Source organism: Lissotriton vulgaris, chromosome 1_1 (genome assembly GCF_964263255.1).
Source record: "Lissotriton vulgaris chromosome 1_1, aLisVul1.2, whole genome shotgun sequence".
NCBI lineage: Eukaryota > Metazoa > Chordata > Amphibia > Caudata > Salamandridae > Lissotriton > Lissotriton vulgaris.
Window position 1 is genome coordinate 887,841,756 of NC_141685.1, and position 19,206 is coordinate 887,860,961.

General features: G+C 44.8%; 1 protein-coding gene across 4 annotated transcripts in view; it reads right to left on the reverse strand.

Annotated features, from left to right (window-relative positions):
- The window catches only part of UBN2 (ubinuclein 2), a 624,092-nt gene that overhangs the window by 125,559 nt on the left and 479,327 nt on the right, over nt 1-19,206 (reverse strand). For all 4 annotated transcript variants that reach the window (XM_086958832.1, XM_086958824.1, XM_086958830.1 and 1 more), the window contains one exon: nt 14,559-16,445. In XM_086958832.1, the coding sequence (XP_086814958.1) occupies nt 14,559-16,445 (1,887 nt within the window). The remainder of the gene's footprint in view (nt 1-14,558; nt 16,446-19,206) is intronic.

Consider the following 19,206-nt stretch of genomic DNA (forward strand, 5'->3'; position numbering starts at 1 on the left):
ATTCTGAGCCCTCTCCTCTTCAATATTTACCTAATTCCACTCATATCTCTGATTGAGTCATTCGGCATACTTGTAACATCGTATGCCGATGATACGCAACTCATCGTGCCCCTAGAGGAACACTCTACTAAGGCGGAGCAAAAGCTGTCTGAAGGCTGTTTTTCATTGGATGGATATAAACCATCTAAAATGCAATTCCAGCAAGACAGAGATCCTCCCAATGGGAAAAAATACCAACTTCTGTCCAGGCCTATGGTGGCCTGAAGATTCAGCTGCTCCCCCCCAGACCGTAACAACTGCAAGGAATCTTGGAGTCCTGTTCGACACCGATTTGTCTTTCGACCAACACGTTAGGACTGTGGCTGGCCGTTGTTTCAGAATCATAAAGTCTCTAAAAAAATTCTTTGACTTCTTACCGATAGACTCTAGAAAAACCGTAGCAGTGGCCCTAGTTCTCGCACGCCTGGACTACTGCAACGGTCTTCTGGCTGGCGCAAAGAAATCTACACTTAAAAAACTCCAAAGTGTACTCCACTCTGCAGCCAGATTAGTTTTGAAGCTACCCAGAAAATCTTCAATATCCGCAGCTTTAAAATCTTTACACTGGCTCCCACTTCATAAAAGAATATGCTTCAAGATTCTTATTGTTGCATTCCGGGCATTTAATAACTCCGGCCGGAAATATCTCAACAGGCGTTTCCCTCACTACAACCCTAGCACAACCCTGCGCTCCTCCAATGACAATCTAATCCTTCCAGCTAGGTTTAATCTGAAAACCAAAGGTGGCAAAACCTTAAATTACCTGGCCACCAAAGCCTGGAACCTCATGCCCAAAAACCTGAGGTCCCAAACCCAAGAAAAACATTTCAGGAAATTACTAAAAACCTGGATATTTAATCTTCCCGATGACTACACCATGGCAGCCATCTAATTCTTAGCCTCTAGGAAGTAATTTGATCTCTTACCAAGAAATCAGCGCCAAGATGCTCCTTCCGGAGCGACCGTTGCGCTCTATAAATACCCCTACAAAATTACAAATTACAAATACTGTTTAGGAGGATTCTAGCCATGAGGGCTGATGTGATGTGTCCTCCCCAGAGTGAGTGGACACAAAAAGAGTTTGTTACCCTAAAGGTAAGTAGCCCATTGGCTGCTACCTTCTAACCCCTGTAACACCCCTAAATTGAGAATTTAGGAGCATCCCTGAACCGTAATCCTCAAATTACAGACGACTTACGGGAGAAGAGGAAAAAGCCAATCCCTGCACGACAAGGAGCTCCAGCGACGGCTGCGGTCACAACCCCGATAGCCTGTTTGCGAACTTTGCACGACTCGTCCCACAGACCACGACCTCCATAAGCCTAAGAGGACTGCCTGCCTTCAACAAAGAATCCTGAGCTAATATAGACAGTGGACCAGTACACAAATCAAGTTTCAAGAACAAAGCTCGAGCACCTCTGCACCTGACGCAGAAGGCTTGAGTCCAAGAAGCCTACCAGTTCAGAAAATGTTCCTCAGCGATACTGTGCAAGAGTTACTGATGGGTTGACCCCTGCCAGATACCACGTTGACGCCTGCAGCATCTGCACGACAACTGCCCCCCCGCAACTGCAATGGTAAGCTGGCTTCCGATGCCAAAGGACACCCTTGCATCCAGATCCCCTGGGCCTTGGGGAGATCTACTTTAATAGCTTCAGCACATCCCAACTTACCTGTGCAGCCTCCTAGCCTGAGCCTGCAGCCTTTTTCCAAGTTTGAGATTCCCCATCGGATTGCATGGAGTGCCAGGTGCTGTGTTGGCACTCTGCACCCAGCCACCCCTGTGCTGCTCGAGGTGTAAGTTTGGTGCTGCCTTGTGGCTCCCTTTGCTTACCTTAACCCCCAGAGACTGGGTTCCAAAACTGTGCCACTCATCTGCAAATAGTACCAATTTAATTGCCCCCTTTCTCCATTGGATAACATTGGCTTCAGATACCGAGTTTGACCTCTGCACCAGGCCACCCCTTGACGCTGGTGGTGCACTGAGGTTACTTACCTGAACCTTGCCTGGTACTGATTCTTCATCCAAAAACTTAATTCAGTAAATTGTTTATTTACCTGCAAATTACGGATTGCGTTTCCTCCCATTTGATAACATTCTATTGATTGAAAAATGCACTAAGTGTCCAATTTGGATATTGAAAAACAGTGGTATTACAAAACTCATTTTACTGCAACAAAGTATCTTTGGTTCTATCAAATAAATATACTAAAAGTAATATTTTTTACAAACCACTGGTCTCGGATTTAGTCATTAAGTGTGTGCAATAATTTCTTGCCCGTGTGTAAAACAAATGCGTAGCACTGCCCTCTGAAAACTACTCATCCACACTACCAGAAAAAGAGCATTAGTATTTTGTACTGTTGACTCTGTAAAGCCTCTGGGGATCCACTGGAGTCTGTGCACACTATACCTTACTTTAGTATAGTACATACAGAGCACAGTCTCCTACAGACACTCTTCCTGAGGTGAGCGGTTACCTCTGGAAGACAATTTGTAAACACCCAGGGAGTTATGGTTACTCCAAAGGGCAGCATTTTAAATTGATAATGCTGACAACTTACCATTAACTGGAGGAACCTTCGATGCACAGGGTGGATAGATATGTGAAAGTAGGCACCCTCCGGATCAAGGTCCATCAGAGTTGCCTTGTTGTAGTAGGGATCGACATCCTGGAGTAACACCATGGGAAAGAGCTCTGACAGAAGGGGGTCGAGGATGGGTCTGAGGGACCTGTCCTTTTTGGGATCAGGAAGCATAAGAAGGACACCCCCTTGCTGTGGTGCTTTGGTGGCACAGGTTATAAAGCCCCTTTGCATAGTTCATACATCTCCTCTTGGAGCAGATGCCGGTGTTCCGGGAGACTGTGCCTGCAGGGGTGGAGTGGGATCTTTGGTGGTGTTTGCACGATTTCTAGGCACTACCCCACTGCTATTGTATCTAGAACCAATTGATACGAGGTGATCACTGTCCAGCATTGGCAGAAACCCCCACATGCACCATGTGAGGGTGTTTGCTGGTTGCTGCTGTCTGGTGGAAAGACTTGGCGGTTTCGGAGTGGTGGTTTTGGTCAGATGGGGATTCTTTATATTCACCTCCGCATGATAACTTGCACCTTTACTGGCTCCTTGAAAATATAATTGGCGGGGCATGGCCTTCAGCATAGGCGCACATTGCATCAATCTGTGTGTGGAGGAGAGGGTTCCCATAAGGAAATCCTCCTCTTCGGGCTGCTTGCGCAGCTCCACCTTGTGGAAAGTGGCAGCTTGGTGAAGAACCTCATTGTATGCAGTGATATCATCTGAGGCGAAGGATATGGAGCTGTCTGGCATTGAGGCGCTAGAGGATCGGCTGCTCAAAGTCCTTGGAAGCAGCGGAGGAGGCAGGTGTTGGCGCCATTCTTTTTGGAGCCAAAGGTTTGATACCGTTGCAGAGCCATGTAGGCTTTGGAATTTGAGGCCTTTGGCTCTGAGAGAGGTCTCAAGGACGGCTCTGTGGTCGAAGCAGATGCAGAGGTGGAAGTGGATGGGGGATGCTTGGAGTAAGACTTTGGCACCAAAGTGTGAACAAGCGTCAGGTCTGACCCCTTTATCAGTTCCTATCCATGGCCGTGCAGCAGCAGCAGATCAGAGGCGTTATGGCGGCCTGTGAGGTTGAAGCTCTAACCTCTCTGGAATGGAAATGGTACTGAAGTGCAGTCTGTGGGATGGTATTACTCACTGCGGCAGTCTTTGTCGTACGTAGCACCAGAAAGGCCTCTAAACTCCTATTTGTCAGAGTCGTAACTCTCTGCCGATGATGGCTCCTTTATCTTGGGGCCGGAACCTTCTGCAGCTGATTGCCTGCTGTCTCTCGATCCCTGAAGAGGTAGAGTTGTTATCCTGTTGATGGTATGCCATGGAAGCTGAAGCAATACGATGGGCTTAGTGGTTTCTGAGGGTTCAATTGTTGTGGAAGGCAAGGCAAGCTTTGGAGGAATCTTTCTTGTGGTGGGGGCATACGCAGAGATTACAGACTTGAAGGATATCTGCCCTCAGGTATTTCGAGTGACACTTGGGGCAAATATAAAATGGAGAACCATCCATCACTACAACATCCTCATGCCTCAAAGAGGGCCCAGGCATTGAAAAACTGAAAACAGCAGAACTGAGAGAAAGCCAGTATGCAATAGATTAATCCGGATGCAGAACTGTAATCTCTTCCGACAAGGAATAGATCCGAGCAGGCCCAATGAGATCATGGGAGTCAAACCGGAGCCCAAAGGGACACACTTAAACCATTCTGTGGAGAAAAAACAATCTAATAATTGAACGGATTCCCATCTGCATTACCAGCAATAGGTGGAGCCATTATACCTTGAGACTCGAAAATATTTTTTGAAGATAAACATCTTGCACATATCCGAGCCCACTACTAGATGGCAGAAGTAAGCACAGCATGTGCATCTAGTGCTACACATGCCGCGAACATTAAGTCTTTTGGGAGCTAAGCTTTATGTCTCCACCTCATTAGTTGGAGTTGGATAACATAAGCTGGTGGAAAGACTACACGTAGTATATGGCTAATGCAACCTCCATCAAGTGTACATGTACGCTCTTGCTTAAACATGGACAACTAAGCGTTTACAGGAGGTGACTGGAAATAATTCAAACATGTTAATGTTTGAAAGGTGGAATGCTGGATAACTCAGAATGTATCCTTTACAGCACTGGCTCAGAGAAGGAGAACTACTCTGAAGTTGAGAGTAGAGCTGCTGATTCAAGGACCTCTAACAAGAAGGTGATTTGTTCTTGGAGGCGGAAGTGGATGTCTCCCTTTATTGAAGGATGATTCCTCGTGAGAAACTTCTGTTTAAAAGAATTGTTAGACAGATGCAAATGATAGCAGCAGGGCTTAATCCTGTGAGTTTTTACATGGAACACCTGGAGCTCAATTATGTGACAAGGTACATATACTTGGATGTGTCATGCTGTGGCCTTAGGCCCCAAAATACATTCACTGCAGGGTCTAAAATGAATATCTGTTTCCAAGACAAAAGGAAAGGCTAAAAGCGGATACATTTGGTGGCGACATGACCTCTCGAACTATTGAGAGATTCTCAGATACTGGTACACTGCTCAAAAAGAAAAATGGTGGTGGTGCTTAATGGCAAGAATAAAGGCCATATATCTCTGTGGCCGGCTCAGAGAGGTGTTACAACAGTGAGTGGGTAACTCATATCGTCACAGTGTAACTTAATAGCCGATGGTGCTTTGAGGCACTGGTTAACCAAGACCAGGATTTAGTGTGCGAGTCTCACTACCTGAAGGAGAGAGGACCTTCAGGAAACAATCTCCAGGGGCCCAATATTTTCCAGCGGGCAGAAAGTCTTGTTGTAGAGGGAAAACAACATTGCAGAGACACTACAAAGCCATGTCTGGAAAAACACAGAGCAATAAAAGCATAACTCCTTTCAGCAGAGGTAAAATCTTTGTGTGTGAGAGGATAAAACAGCAGCATAAAAGGGAAATAATGGAGAGCCAGAGAGAAATTAATTTAATTTTGAAAGTGATTTTACAGAAGGTTTAACCCGTTCGGCGCTTATGACGGAACCGTTCCGTCACGCGCCTCGGGTGAGCTGTGCTAGTGACGGAATGATTGTCACAGCCTGTTCGCCGCGCCTGCGCGGCGCGTTCTATTGAGCGGGCGCGTTCGTGACGGAACCGTTCCGTCACTAGCACAGCTCACCCGAGGCGCGTGACGGAGCGGTTCCGTCACAAGCGCAGGTGAGCCGCGCGGCCCCCCTCCCACCCCCTAGCACTGCGGCGGAATTGCCGCCGCAGTGAAGGGGTCAAGAAGTAATAAAAAGCAGCTGAAGCATGCCTTGAATGCTTGGGGAACAGTCTTGCATGTGTGGAAACAACAACAGGAGGAGAGTTCTCTAAGGAGCAGAGAGTGGCTCACATGAATGCACAGCTAAAAAGATAAATTGATGGGGCACAGCTGATTTTTTTTTGTACATTTTTTTTATTAAGTATATTGGGATTTTATACCATGTATTTCATACACATCAAACACTATCAATGCTGTATCATAAAGGATAGATCAAAAGCAAAATTTAAAAATGATAAGTAGGAAACCTAATAGGAAAAAAATAAAAAAGAACCACATCAGTAATTTTAGCATCATATCTGACACCCATCCATATATTGTACCCATAATTGATTTATTCTTGATTACAGGCGAAGAAACAACTTATAGCTGTGTCAACTTCATGGGTCATTGATGCAATGTCTGGAAGTCCAGTTACAATCTCTTTTGGACTTCAGCTACCTCGATTTGTTCTTATGGAGCTAACCATGCAGGTATAAGGAAGTCTTGACCATATTGACAACCAATGGCTTGGAAGTTAACCCACATCTTGTTTCTACGATCAAGATTCTCTGACACTTAGCACTCCTATAAGTACTAATATTCTATTCAGGGGCACTGGATGCTTTCCCCGCCAAATAGTTTTTATAGAGTCCCCAGACATTTTGGGCCACTTTGGGGAGGAAGTAGTTTGCTGTAAACATCTGTGTGTTGCAGTAGCGCATATCTCTCGACCACTCAGCCAGAGTAGGAGACGTCCTGCGTCCCCAGGGCATTGCAACTCTACGCTTTGTGATCAACAACCCCATCTCTACCATGCATCGTATGTCTTTCTGTATCTGTTACATGTACCCCAGTAATGTTACTAAAGGGTCAGGTGTTCGTGATGTTTCAACTATTTCACTCAATTCTTGAAAAATCCAGCCCCAGAATTTTGCTATAGTCTGGCATAGCCAGGCTATGTGTAAAAAATCCGTGGGGGAGGTTCTACACCTGTCGCACTCCTCCGATTCTCGCAGCCCATATTTATGCAAACGGGCAGGTGAATAAAACATTCTATGTAAAAATGTAAAATGGCCAAGCCTATGCCTCCCGTTCAGCGATATTCCCTCCGTTGTCTTGCAACAATAATTCCACTGATCATCGCTAATACTTATATCTAGGTCCGCCTGCCATTTCAGACAGGATTAGTGCAGAAATTCTTACAGTAACCTTGAACTGTGCTGTAGAAACTAGAAACTAGTCTGCTAGGTGATTCAGCTTTTAGCATCAACAAGAAAGGAGCGACTTCAAGTGGCTCCGCCATGTCTTCTCCAAGAAGTTCCCGCAAGGCATGCCGGACTGTGTAGAAGTGAATTAAGACTAAGGGTGTCATGTTTTGATTACCGACTTCAGTCTCAGTCTAATTACGTACACTTCGGTCCAGGAATAGGTCCCCAACGTTAGTGATGTTGACAGTCTCTAATGCTTTAGTCACTTCTCTTTTCCTGACAATGGGCAGCCAATAACACCAGTCTAACGGGGTACATAGGGAGTACAATATAGCAGACGCTTGCTTCTTCTTCAGGTCATTCCACGCTTGCACAATAGCATTCACCGATTCAAGAATAAAAGTTCTACTATCAGGTGTATGAAACAACCGAAACGCGAGAGTGGCAGGGGATGCAGCTATCTTCTTTATATGTAGGTGCAGGGGGTCCAGATGAGGATGGATCCAGTGGAAGGCATGAGTACTTTGTGCATTTCTATAACAAAGCTCCAGATCAGGGGTCCTCAGTCCACCCAACGAGTAGGAAAGGGCAAGTATCCCCTATTGGAAGCGTGGCTGCTTCCCGGCCCACACCAATTTTATCAATCCTGTCCGTATGGTTTTGAAAAAGTGTGCCGGTAGAACCATTGGTATATTTAGAAATAGGAACAAGAACCTGGCGAGAATCACCATTTTCATTAGGGATATTCGACCAATCAGGGACAGTGGTAAGCAAATCCATTGTTCTACATCCCCCTCCAGTGCAGTGACTGCTCTGCCATAGTTTTCCTTAATAATTATTTCTGGATATGTATGAATCCGGATATCCAAGTATCTTACCGGTTTCATTTGACCAGGACAGAGGAAAATCCATTTCAAAGGGTGCTGTAATCTCAGTCAAAGGGAATATTGTTGACTTGGTCCAATTAATCTTTAGGCCTGAGAGCCCCCAAATCGGACTACCTCTCTAAGCACGGGGGCAAGTTAGTTTTAGGGTCTCTAAAATATAACAGTGTGCCATTTGCATATGATGAAACTATTAGATTATAATTTGGAAATCTAATCCCTCTTCACCCATGGTGATCCCTTAGAGCACATGCAAGCGGTTCCGCTTCAAATGCATAAAGGAGAGGGGACAGCGGGCAACCCTGCCTAGTACCTCTAGATCTTCTGATAAGGGCAGTAACAATGTCTCCTATTCTTACCCTCGCAGATGGGGAGGCATATAATATGGCCACAAGCTTAATAAATAGTTTGCCTATTCTCATTCAGCACAGCACCATGGTCATGAATGACCACTCCACTGAGTCAAAGGCTTTCTCAGTGTCTAAAAATACTGCGGCAGCCTTAACTTCCGGGTGAGTGTGCTGTACTGTTCCAAAGAAGATTTGCAGGTAATATGATAAATTTCCCCCTGGAACAAAGCCCGCCTGCTCTGTGCTGGTGAGCTTCGGCACCAGAGGGGCTTAGCAGTTTGCGAGGACCTTGGCGATTATTTTGGTATCAACATTCAATAGAGATAACGGCCTGAATGAAGAGCATTCATTTGGAGGTTTACACGGTTTCAATATCATGACTATCAAGGCCTCTCTCATTATAGGAGGCATCTCTATCCATTTGCTTATTTCCTCAAACAGTGTCACTAAATGAGGTAGTAATAAATCTTTAAATTCCTCATTAAAAGCAACTGTGAGACTATCCTGATCGGGGGCACTTCCAGAGTGCATACCTTTCAAAGCCTCATGTATTTCCCAGGCCTCAAGCAGTCTCATTAGATATTTGCGTTGTTCGTTAGTCAGCCAAGGTAACTGTATGTGCTTGAGATAATCTAGGATATTATTCTCGTTTGTTGACTTTCGAGAATGATACAGTTCAGAGTAATACTGACCAAACTGTTTTGCAATATCTACCGGTTCAGTCAGAATCTCGCCAGACTCAGTGCAAATTGCAGTGACCGTCGAGGCTTCTCTTCTACTACGTAATAGTGCTGCCAATGTTGCCCCTGGGCGCTCTCCCTTACCATACGCTCTGGCCACCACGTACTTACAAATGTGTTTTAACTCTATCTGCTTCTTCATGATATTCTTCAAGTATCTTTTTTAACTCTTCGACAGTACCAGCTTACTCCCCGCTTAGCAATTTCCTTTCTAGGGTAGTCAAAATGTCCCTTCAATCTATCCAAGAGACTTCTGATAGAGCGCAGCACCCCAGAGTGCTGGGAAATTATATAAACGTAAGTTTTCCCATACCGTGGCAAATCTTTTAACCGAGCCAATATTGTTCATAAAGAAGTCTTCTATTGCTTCATATATGGCAGTTTTAAAAACACTATCCAACAATGAATAAGGGGGGGGAACACCATGTGAAGGGGGCTGGTCTTTTCTGCGGGCAAAGTAGCCAATAATATTGGAGCATGATCTGAAGGTCCGAGGGTGTATCGTGCAGTCCCTAACTATTGGGTATAATGCCCTCGTTATTAGCCAGTAATCTATTCTCGTGTGTAATTCGTGAGGGGCAGAATAGTCAGGGTAGCCTTCATGTCCCGGGCAGCAAGTGCGCCAGATATCTACAAGGTCCAAATGAACCATGGAATCAGTTATGAGTTTTGCTGAGGCCGAAACGCGTCAATGGTCCCCTCGAGGGATCCAATGAAGGGTCAAGAACACAGTTAAAATCCCCCCCACAATACGCGGTAAGCTAGTATTTCTATGTGGACATGTTAAAAGTGAGCTCTAAAATTCCGGATTGTCGAAGTTTGAGCCATAAATATTAAGCACCAGCAGATCTATGCCTTTCCCTCTACACCTAGATATTGTGCATCGTCCCTCAGTGTCTGTGTCAATCAGGTCTAACGTAGGGCCTGATTTCGGATAAACCCATGTGAGCACTCCGCTTGCATGAGTGGAAAATCCAGCGACGTGGAAGTGACCCTGTAATTTCCTCTGTGTTAGAATGTTACTGTCTACTGGCAGGTGAGTTTCCTGCAGTAAAGCAATATTGTATGGTGTGTTTGAGATATGCAATTACATTCCTTACTTTCCGATGATTATTAAGGACCCTAACATTCCAAGTAAGATATTTCATCTTATTACCTTCGCCCTGTGCCATCCTTGAGGGGCACAGAAGTCTAGTTCAAAGCTGCCCATATCAGTCTTAGCCAGCATGGACAGCTGCCTGTCCTCTCAATTGTAGGTATACGGAAAAATACAATCACTGTGGTTCAAACAATAAACAACAGCATTTTACCTCCCCATTCACGCCATCCCCAACCTGCCGTGTACGAGATAGCCCTCCCACTTGTCCCTAGAACAAAAATAACTTAGCACCATCTGGTGGATCACACACAAGGGTGGATGTTGCCTCGCACACTGCTCCCACTCCACAACTGTAGAGTGAGAGTCCTAGCCATCTTGCAGCTTTTGTAGCAACTAGCCGCCATCTGTTTAGTAATCGAAACTTGCCCTAAGGTTGGGGAGCAACATCTCCCCTCCTCTCCATGGATGTAGATTCTACTATAGTACAGGAGCTGCTAACTAGCGCAGTGTTAATCATTTCAATAAGTATCTCTGGACAGGGGTGTGAGAGAATTCAAAGTATCTTACCATATCTAAAAAGGTAAATAATTGACCCACTCTTTTAGAGATGACAACATACCGCTCCTGCATGTCTGCATATCTAGAATGTTCAATCCCCTCACATTTCCATGTCAGCATTATACCTCTGCTAATTGTAGCCATTGACTGAAAATACGTTAATGTGTAGTAGAGTCCCTCTCCCTCCCCACCAATTCTTGTGGAGGAAAAAAACAAAAGGCACTAGCTGTACACATTTCTAGTGTTGTTCATCGAGACTGCCCCCAGCAGCCTCCATCGATTGTTCCGTTTCCCCCTTGCCTTTTTGTGATTTGGAGTAGTCTTTCAGTGCTTTCTGCAAAGATTTTGGGTCCAAGAATATCTTCGTCACTCCGTTCATCTTTGTTCAGCCTCGCGGGGTAGAGCATGGCATGCTCAAAATTTTGGGATCATAGTATGCGTTTCAACAGAGTGAATTGCCTTCTTGCCTCTTGTACTTTGTGAGTAAAATCAGGGAAGAGTGAGATGGTTAAGCCCTCATATTGCAAGTCACCTAATTCCCTAGACTTCCTGAGTGCTGCATCTCTGTCGCTGTAATTGAGGAATTTAGCAATTATCGGGTGTGTAGGGGATCACGGTGGGGTCCTAGAGCCTAAAGAGTGGTGAGCTCGCTCTATCACAAATATGGGGGAAAAAAGTGTCAAGGCTCAATAAAGTCACCAAGTTTTACATTGAAGATCTCCATGTTTCATGTAGCTGTAGATTCAGCCTGGCCAATAATACGGATGTTGCTTCTGTGAGACCTAGCTTCCAAGTCTTCTGCTTTGTCTTGTAGTTGTGTTATGGCTTTATTACATTATTTTTGAGCTGCCTCAGTCTCCATATGGGCCTCCCCCACTTCTGTTGCACGTCCTTCCGCCATGTCTAGTCTCTCCGCCTGCTTGTCAACTCGTTCCGACATGCGGTCCCTGCGAAAAACCAGTGTGTCTATTTTACGATCGATAGTGCTTAGGCTTAGTTGTATAGTGGCGTCTTCAGTCATGTCTCCCTGATCAGAGGAGGGGGAGAGTCCCCCTCTTCACAGGATCTCGTTTTTCGTTGATCAAAATGGAGCTTAGATTGAACCTTATCAACTTTCCCCATAGTACCGTGGATTCGCATCACGCTTCCGGTCACACAAAAAGGTAACTCCCTCTGCCCAGAAGTCAGGATCTACTGGGGAGAAAGTAATTAAGTCTCACCCCTCTCCCCTGTGCATAGTGTGCAGTCCTTAACCTGATCAAGTTAGAGGAGCCACAGTCCCAGTCCCTAGACTCTTAGGGTTTTCATTAAATTGAGGGAGCGCATAGCTCTAGCCGGTGCCTGAAGCTCTTATAACACTGAGAAAGCACTCTATTTAAAAACTCCTATAAGCAGTGCCTAACTGTCCCAGGAGGAACGTCACTTTTGGCTCAATACAGGGTACGTTATGAGAAGCAGGCAATATCCTTGTATGCACTTTACTCACAGCTCAATTAGTGTCTCTGAGCAGGTCGTCTCATCTGCGACACAGCTCTTCGCTCGTTGTCTTGATAAATACCTTGCTCTCTCGAGTAGGCTACGCACCCCCTTGGGCCCAGATGGCGCCGTTTCAGCAACAGCTCCCCCCACCCCAACTTACCGGGAGGCTTTGCTACTCTATAGGGATACGCGGGCCTGCAAGTTGGCCAGGCTGCGTCATCCGTCACGTCTCTCCCCACGGTGCAGAGTCTCGGTGCAGACAGAGCGGAAGTCAGCGCAAGACCTCAGGCAGTCACTAAGGCCCCAAGCGGCACCATCGCTTTCCCCAGGATTTCGCCCGACTCGCCCTTGGCGATGGAGGGCCCAGGCACATCCACCGGACCACTGTCTGTGTGCATTTCCCCTCTGCATACCACTCACCTGAGTGTAGAGCTAAACGGAAAAGGATTTATCTTCTTAGACAGTGGTGACATTAATTTCAAGAAAGCATTACTTGATCAAACAGAGGCAAGCACAGGACAATGTGGCCTAACAGCTAGAGCGGTCGACCTCGAAGCTGGAGAACCGGGTTCGAGCCTCAGTAGGGACGCTCAACATCCTGTGATTCTGGGAAAATCACTTAATCTCCATGTGCCTAACAAAAATGAATGTAACACAAGTGATGCTCATTTAAAGTGCTCTGATACCCTATAGCACTATATAAAACTTCACAAACCTCTTTAAAAAATTGGAGATTGACAGGAAATCAGCGTCTGCAACCGCTTCCTGGCACTTTCGAATAACAGGTCATGTGCAAATATATAGAGGCAGTAAGAATGAGGACATTAGTGTACTCGGTTTCCTGCATTTTTTTCAAATCTCTCCGCAACCCCTTTGCACTTATCTCCTGCTTTTTGCTGGTCCATTCCAATTGTTTATTTTCTTTCCTTAGTAATCTTTTTGTTTATGCTTACATGCAATTTTGAGAGAAAACTGCTTGTAGAATGGAGAATAACTACATTTCTGTGACAGGTGACTTTGGAATACAATTTATTATTGGGATAGGTGCACTATAAGTTGACCTCTGTTTGCTATGTTATAATCTGCTGAAAAGGCTTGAAACTAAACAAACAGGGTTTTTCTTTATTTGAAGAATGGAGGAAACTCCTGACCTGTGCCTCAAAGGTGCCCTGAAAAGGGAACTGGGATCAGCAAAGGGAGGTGCTTTATATGGCAATGTTGTTATATTCATCAGGATAAGTAAATAGTTAAAGATATGGAGTGAAAAGAACTTTAAGAAAGGTGCCATGCTCACGTCAGCAACGGGGCCCACTTCTCAGACACATGGTACTCAGGGGCAGAAAAATGAACTCCTCTTCAACAACTATGGTTGGGCACCATGAAGCACTGGAGCTGCTGGCTGCCTTTAATGAGCAATTTTCCTTTCAAGTCTAAATCAGTTGCTGCTGATCAGGCTTCATCAGTTGATTTAGTTTCTTTTCCGTATCCAAATTTAGGTTATGCCGCCTGCAGGTAGGGATATATAAAATCTTTTCTTTTTTTTAAATAAAATGTGTAGAACTGATTCGCATGCTTTAGATGGGTGGCAAAAGTCAATGCTTACGGGCAACTTTCAAATGCCAAGACTGAAAAATACCTGGGACACCCGCTTTCAAAGCAAATCCACATTCAATTCTTTGAGATTACAGAGACATCAGCACTTCCTTCTCAGTACATGGGAAGTGGAGAATATATTAAAATTGATAAAGTGAAGGGTCTATGTCATCATTGGTAATGGAACCTTAACAAGACTTCACTTAACTCAAGACTTCACTTAATTCTTGCACAAGCTTTCCCCAGGACCCCAACACCAAAAGTTGCATGGACAAAAAAACCCTCCCACTAAAACTGAATATCACAGCCATCGACTGATCCTATGACACTGACAAGAATGCAAGAAGAGCTGATACCTTCAAGGTAGACTTCATCTATCTCAGTCTGAGCAAAATGCTCAGCATTAATATCCAGACAAGCATGACATATTGGTAAGAATTCTTCAAAGTTGATATCACCAGAGAAATAGACTAACTGCAGCACTTGCACTCTTACTTAAGCATCTTACTCAAAGGTATGAATCACAGTATTTGGTTTTAAAAGAGCAATAAGTTAAAATCTCACAGCTAGGCATCACAGTAGATCTGCAAAAAAAGGGGATGGTAATCCAAGTAAATTGTTAGCATATAATTCACAAAAGTAACATTCAAATGTTATTATTTCACATCAACATTAGATGTTTTAGTTAGTCTTTCTTAGTTTATAAACATGGTTTACTCAGATGTAAGAGAAGGACAAGAAAACGGTCACCTACCTGCACAATGGCCGCTGTGACTGGAGAGCCCGAGGCAGATGATGGCCTATGCTGAGAAAGCTGTTTGTTAGCACCCTGAGTTCCATTTCCTGTCCCTGCAGGAAGGTTAGTCCTATTTGTTCCACTTGCACTGAGGTTATTCCTAACTGGTGCATTCAACCCTGTTCTGTTCATGTTACTCCTATTGACAGTTGCACCAGAAGGAAGGGTGCTTATCTTGGGAGCGGGACTGGGTGGTTTTGGGGCAGGGCAGGTCAGTTTGGGAGCAGGACTGGGGGCTTTAGGTGCAGGGCTTGGAGGTTTAGGAGCAGGGTTGACTTGTTTGGGTGCAGGACTAGGCAGTTTTGCTGAAGGACTAGGTAGCCTGGTGGAAGTGATGGCCATTTTGGGCACTGGGCTAGGCAGATTGGGGACAGGGGTTCCCATCTTAGGGACAGGGCTAGTCATCTTGGAGGTTGCATTCTGTAAGCTGGTAGAAGGACTATTTATCTTCGGTGTAGAGCTAGTCATCTTGGGGGTAGGATTGGTCATCTTCTGGGAAGGGTTAGCAATCTTGGGGGTGGGACTGACCATCTTCGGTGAAGAATTTACCATTTTATTTGGAGGGGTTATATTCTTTGCGGAAGGGCTGGCCATCTTTGGGGCAGGATTGGCCATCTTGGGGGCTGGAGTGGTCATCTTATGGGCAGGGTTAGGTACCTTGGAGGATGTCTGTGGAGTTTTCACTGGCTGAAATCCTATATGATTTGACGATGAAATATTTATAGTTGGGGATTGTCTGTTAAGGTTACTGCTGCTCTGCTGCTTCGGATGGGAGGTGCTCTGTGCGACAAACAAGCTAGGACTGGAAGAACTGAGGGATGTTGTGGCTTTACAAGATGGAGCCATAGTGTAGGGAGATTTGAAACCTAGGCTGCATGGTTGATTACCCATAGTTTTTGACAAGTAGTTGGTAGAGGTAGAAGAACTTAGCGTCCGAGACACCAGGGGCTGGGAGGTCTGTGGGCTGAGTCCTGGAGACAAGGATAAAGATGTTTGGTGGTGCTTCTCTGGTGTTTTAGTCACTGGAGTAGAAGAGCAAATATGGGGGCTGTTTGTCAATCGAACCACAGGGTTGGCTTGTGATTTGCTAACTGTGGCTTGCAGAGGGGACACATATGTCTGTTGTCCAGTTGTCTGTTGATGCACCTTGGTCACTTGGGATGTGGAGGAAGATGAACCTTGAAGATGCGATGAAGAGGAAGAAACATGAGTTTGTGAAGTAGAAGAGGATAACAGAGAAGGAGCTGGAGTGTACAAAGACGAAGTGGCTTGTGCTTGAGTGGCTGAAGAGGAGGACACATTAGTCTGCATTGAGCGCTGAAGTCCCTGCTGAAGAAGTTTGGCTGGCAGTGGCTCAAGAGCGACCTTAGGATTTTGAATAGATGATCCAGCAATCAGACCAGAGGCTATGGCAGTGTGAGCTGTAAGTTCATGGGGTTTCTTTGGTACAGATCCACTGTGTCCAGCAATGAGGCTTGAGGGATGTGGCGCTGGGGCAGACTCTGCTTTTTTCGGGGCTCCCAGGGGCAGTTTACTCATAATGGTGGCCAACTTCTCTTCTCGAAGAGCCGAACGTGGCCTGGAAGGAGTGTCTATGCTGGAACTGACTGCTGCAGTCTTTGTGTCATTGTTGAGCACAGCCAAAGCATCAGTGACTGAATCCAACGAGGGTGGGTTGAAGGGTAGATCATCATCAAGGGAATCATCAAGGCAGATAGTGTCTGATGCAGGTATGCAGTTGGAGTTCATGGACGTGCCAATGGGGGTAACTGAGCCTGGGGTAGTAACACGAGTAGAAGTTACCAGTGGCGTAGAGGTCTTCTGCTCCTTTTTTGGACTGGAATCCTAAAAGTAGAAAGAACTCTTTTCAGTTGTGCTGCAACAAAGAATAGTAACAACAACCAAGGATTCATTACATAAACAAGTGACTATACAAATACTAGGACTTGAGATTTTCAGATTCCCTTACAAATTTCAAACAAGCATTGGTAAAACCAATAGGTCTGACCTTGGCAACATGTGTAACGATTAAACAAACAAAATGTATTGCAAGCATATACCGCAAAAGAACAATATAAAATGAATGTGGCTGCCAAGTGCTTACATTAAAAATGTTTAATAAAAAAATATCTTTTAGGAGATTTTTTTTTTTAAATAACCCTCTTCAAACCAGATTTGTCACTAAAGAGAAAGAAGCTAGTTTATTCCGATGTGAACAATTTTTTTTTCAATTTCAATTTCATTTCAATTTTATTAAATATGTTTTTGGAACTCCGTAGAGGTCCACATATTATACAATAACAAACAAATATGAGAATTAAACCGTATATAACAACTCATGCAGACAGTAATTATACAAAAAACAATATACCGTTCTACTAATAAAGTTCTAAGAAACATTTAAAAAAATTAAAAATTTTGGTACAAAAAATTCCATTTGGGGGACTAAGGATGGCATCCAACAAGGCTGTTGCGGAAGAAATACCGAACTGGACACATGCCGGTTTTATCCAGAGGCGACGATAAGTCAGTAATGCTGGACAAACTAGCAGGACGTGTTTAGAATCTTGAATTGCAAGGTTACAGTAATTGCATACATTAGATATGCCATGCCATTTGGCCAACAACTTATTTAGAGGGAGCAGGTCCTGCCTGAGAAGTAGCCAAAAACGGCGTAAGCCGTGGGGGATGTTCCATGACATGTAAGGTTGTACTTGTCTAATTATATAGGAATCAACAACTTGTATGGCCCCCTTTTTTTGTAATATCAGATTCCGATCCCTCTCATAACTTAGCTTCCATGTAGCTTGTTTTAATTTTAATTGAGTCATGGAAAGCTCTAGAATGGAAGCTTCCTCCAGATCCAAGAGAGTGATGGCTCTCCTATAGTTCTTTATGAGGGTCGAATATTCATTTAGTGGGCCCATCAACTCTTTTGTGATAAGAGATCTAAGAGTAGTTGGCTTTCCTTTGATCAAACAAATAACCCAGCGAATCACTCCTGCCAGGCCCTGTGCCCACCTGCTCCTTAGGCCGAGTTCTAAACGCAGGGTTGCAGCACTACAACTGTTATTAACCGAGGATAAGTTTCTCAGTAGGGAGCCCTCCACTGTGTCCAAGAAGCCCCATTCCGCTAGATCAATTAATTCAACTCCATAGAGCAGAGTCGGGGGGACTTTTGCCCGGAAAGCCTCTAGCAAGTGTACGAAGTGTCTTTGGCCTGTTGATTTATACAATGCTCTTAGGCCTTTACCTTGAGACTTTGCTTTTCGGGAGCTGTTTTCAATATGTGATTTGTTGCCCAAACTACTGGAAACTACCATACCTAGGAAGACGTACGATTTTACTCTTTCTAATTTTTGGCCTCCCAATTCCCAACTAATGTGGTCCAACTTTAATTTATTTCGTCCTTCCAAACACATTATCTTACTTTTAGAAATGTTTCTTTTCAGGAAGTGCTCTTCGGCGAAGGTGTGTAGTGCATGTAGACGATTATTAAGACCCTTAGGGGTGAGATCTAGGATTAAAATGTCGTCCGCATACATTAGGCAGGAGATGTGTCTTTCGCCTAAGCGTGGTGCAATTCCTACACATGTCGATAAAGTGAGGGGAAGGTCGCTAACATAAAGGGAAAATAAGAGGGGAGCTAATAGGCAGCCCTGTTTGAGGCCATTTGCTGATGGGATGAGCCGGGAGAGACCTCTTTTTCCCCCCCAACAGTACTTTACACCATGTGTTATCATGCAGATCCTGGACCAAACATAAGAGTCTGTGTGGCATTCCTAAGTTGTGTAGCTTTCTCCACAGTACCTGTCGGTCGACCTTATCAAAGGCCGTGGAGAAATCTATGAAGGCCGCATAGACTCTCCCTTTTCTTGCTCTTATATACTTGTCAATTATTACCTGGAGGGCGGTTACATTGTCCATGGTCCCGTGGTTTTTTCTAAAGCCTGTCTGTTCGAGTGAAAGGATGTTTGAAAACTCCACCCATGCATTTATCCGTTTAAGCAGGCATCTAGTAAAAACTTTGCCGATTGCATCCAGCAATGCAATCTGGCGATAGTTCTGGGGGAGGAGGCGGTCACTCTTTTTGAACAATGGGACCAGGATACTTCCCTTCCAGGAAGGTAGAACCTTTCCGCTTAATAGGCAGATATTAAAAATTGGACACAGGAGCTTACTCCATTTGACTCTGTTCTGTTTTAACACATTGATGGGAACTTCGTCGGGGCCCATAGCCCCTGAGCATCTCATTTCCCCAATAGCAAGATCTATGTCTTTTTCTGAGAAAGACTCTAACGGCGGACTTGTTTCTATTGGCCATGCTTGGGGTGATGCGGTGTGGTTACTGGCATAGAGGTTTGAGACGAAATCCCTCCATATATGTTCCTCAATAGGGATGGGAAGCGGACTGGTTCTCGCTCCGCACCCCTCACCTATAAGGGACCAAAATTGTCTCATTTCCCCATTGGTTGCTGCTTCCCTTATTTTTACCCAGATGGCGTCTTCTTTTTCTTTGCGAAGTGCGAGTAGGAGTCTTCTCCTTTTCCTTCTTAGTGTTGTTATTTGTCGAGATATGGCGTCAGTTCTGTTTAAATATTGGGCC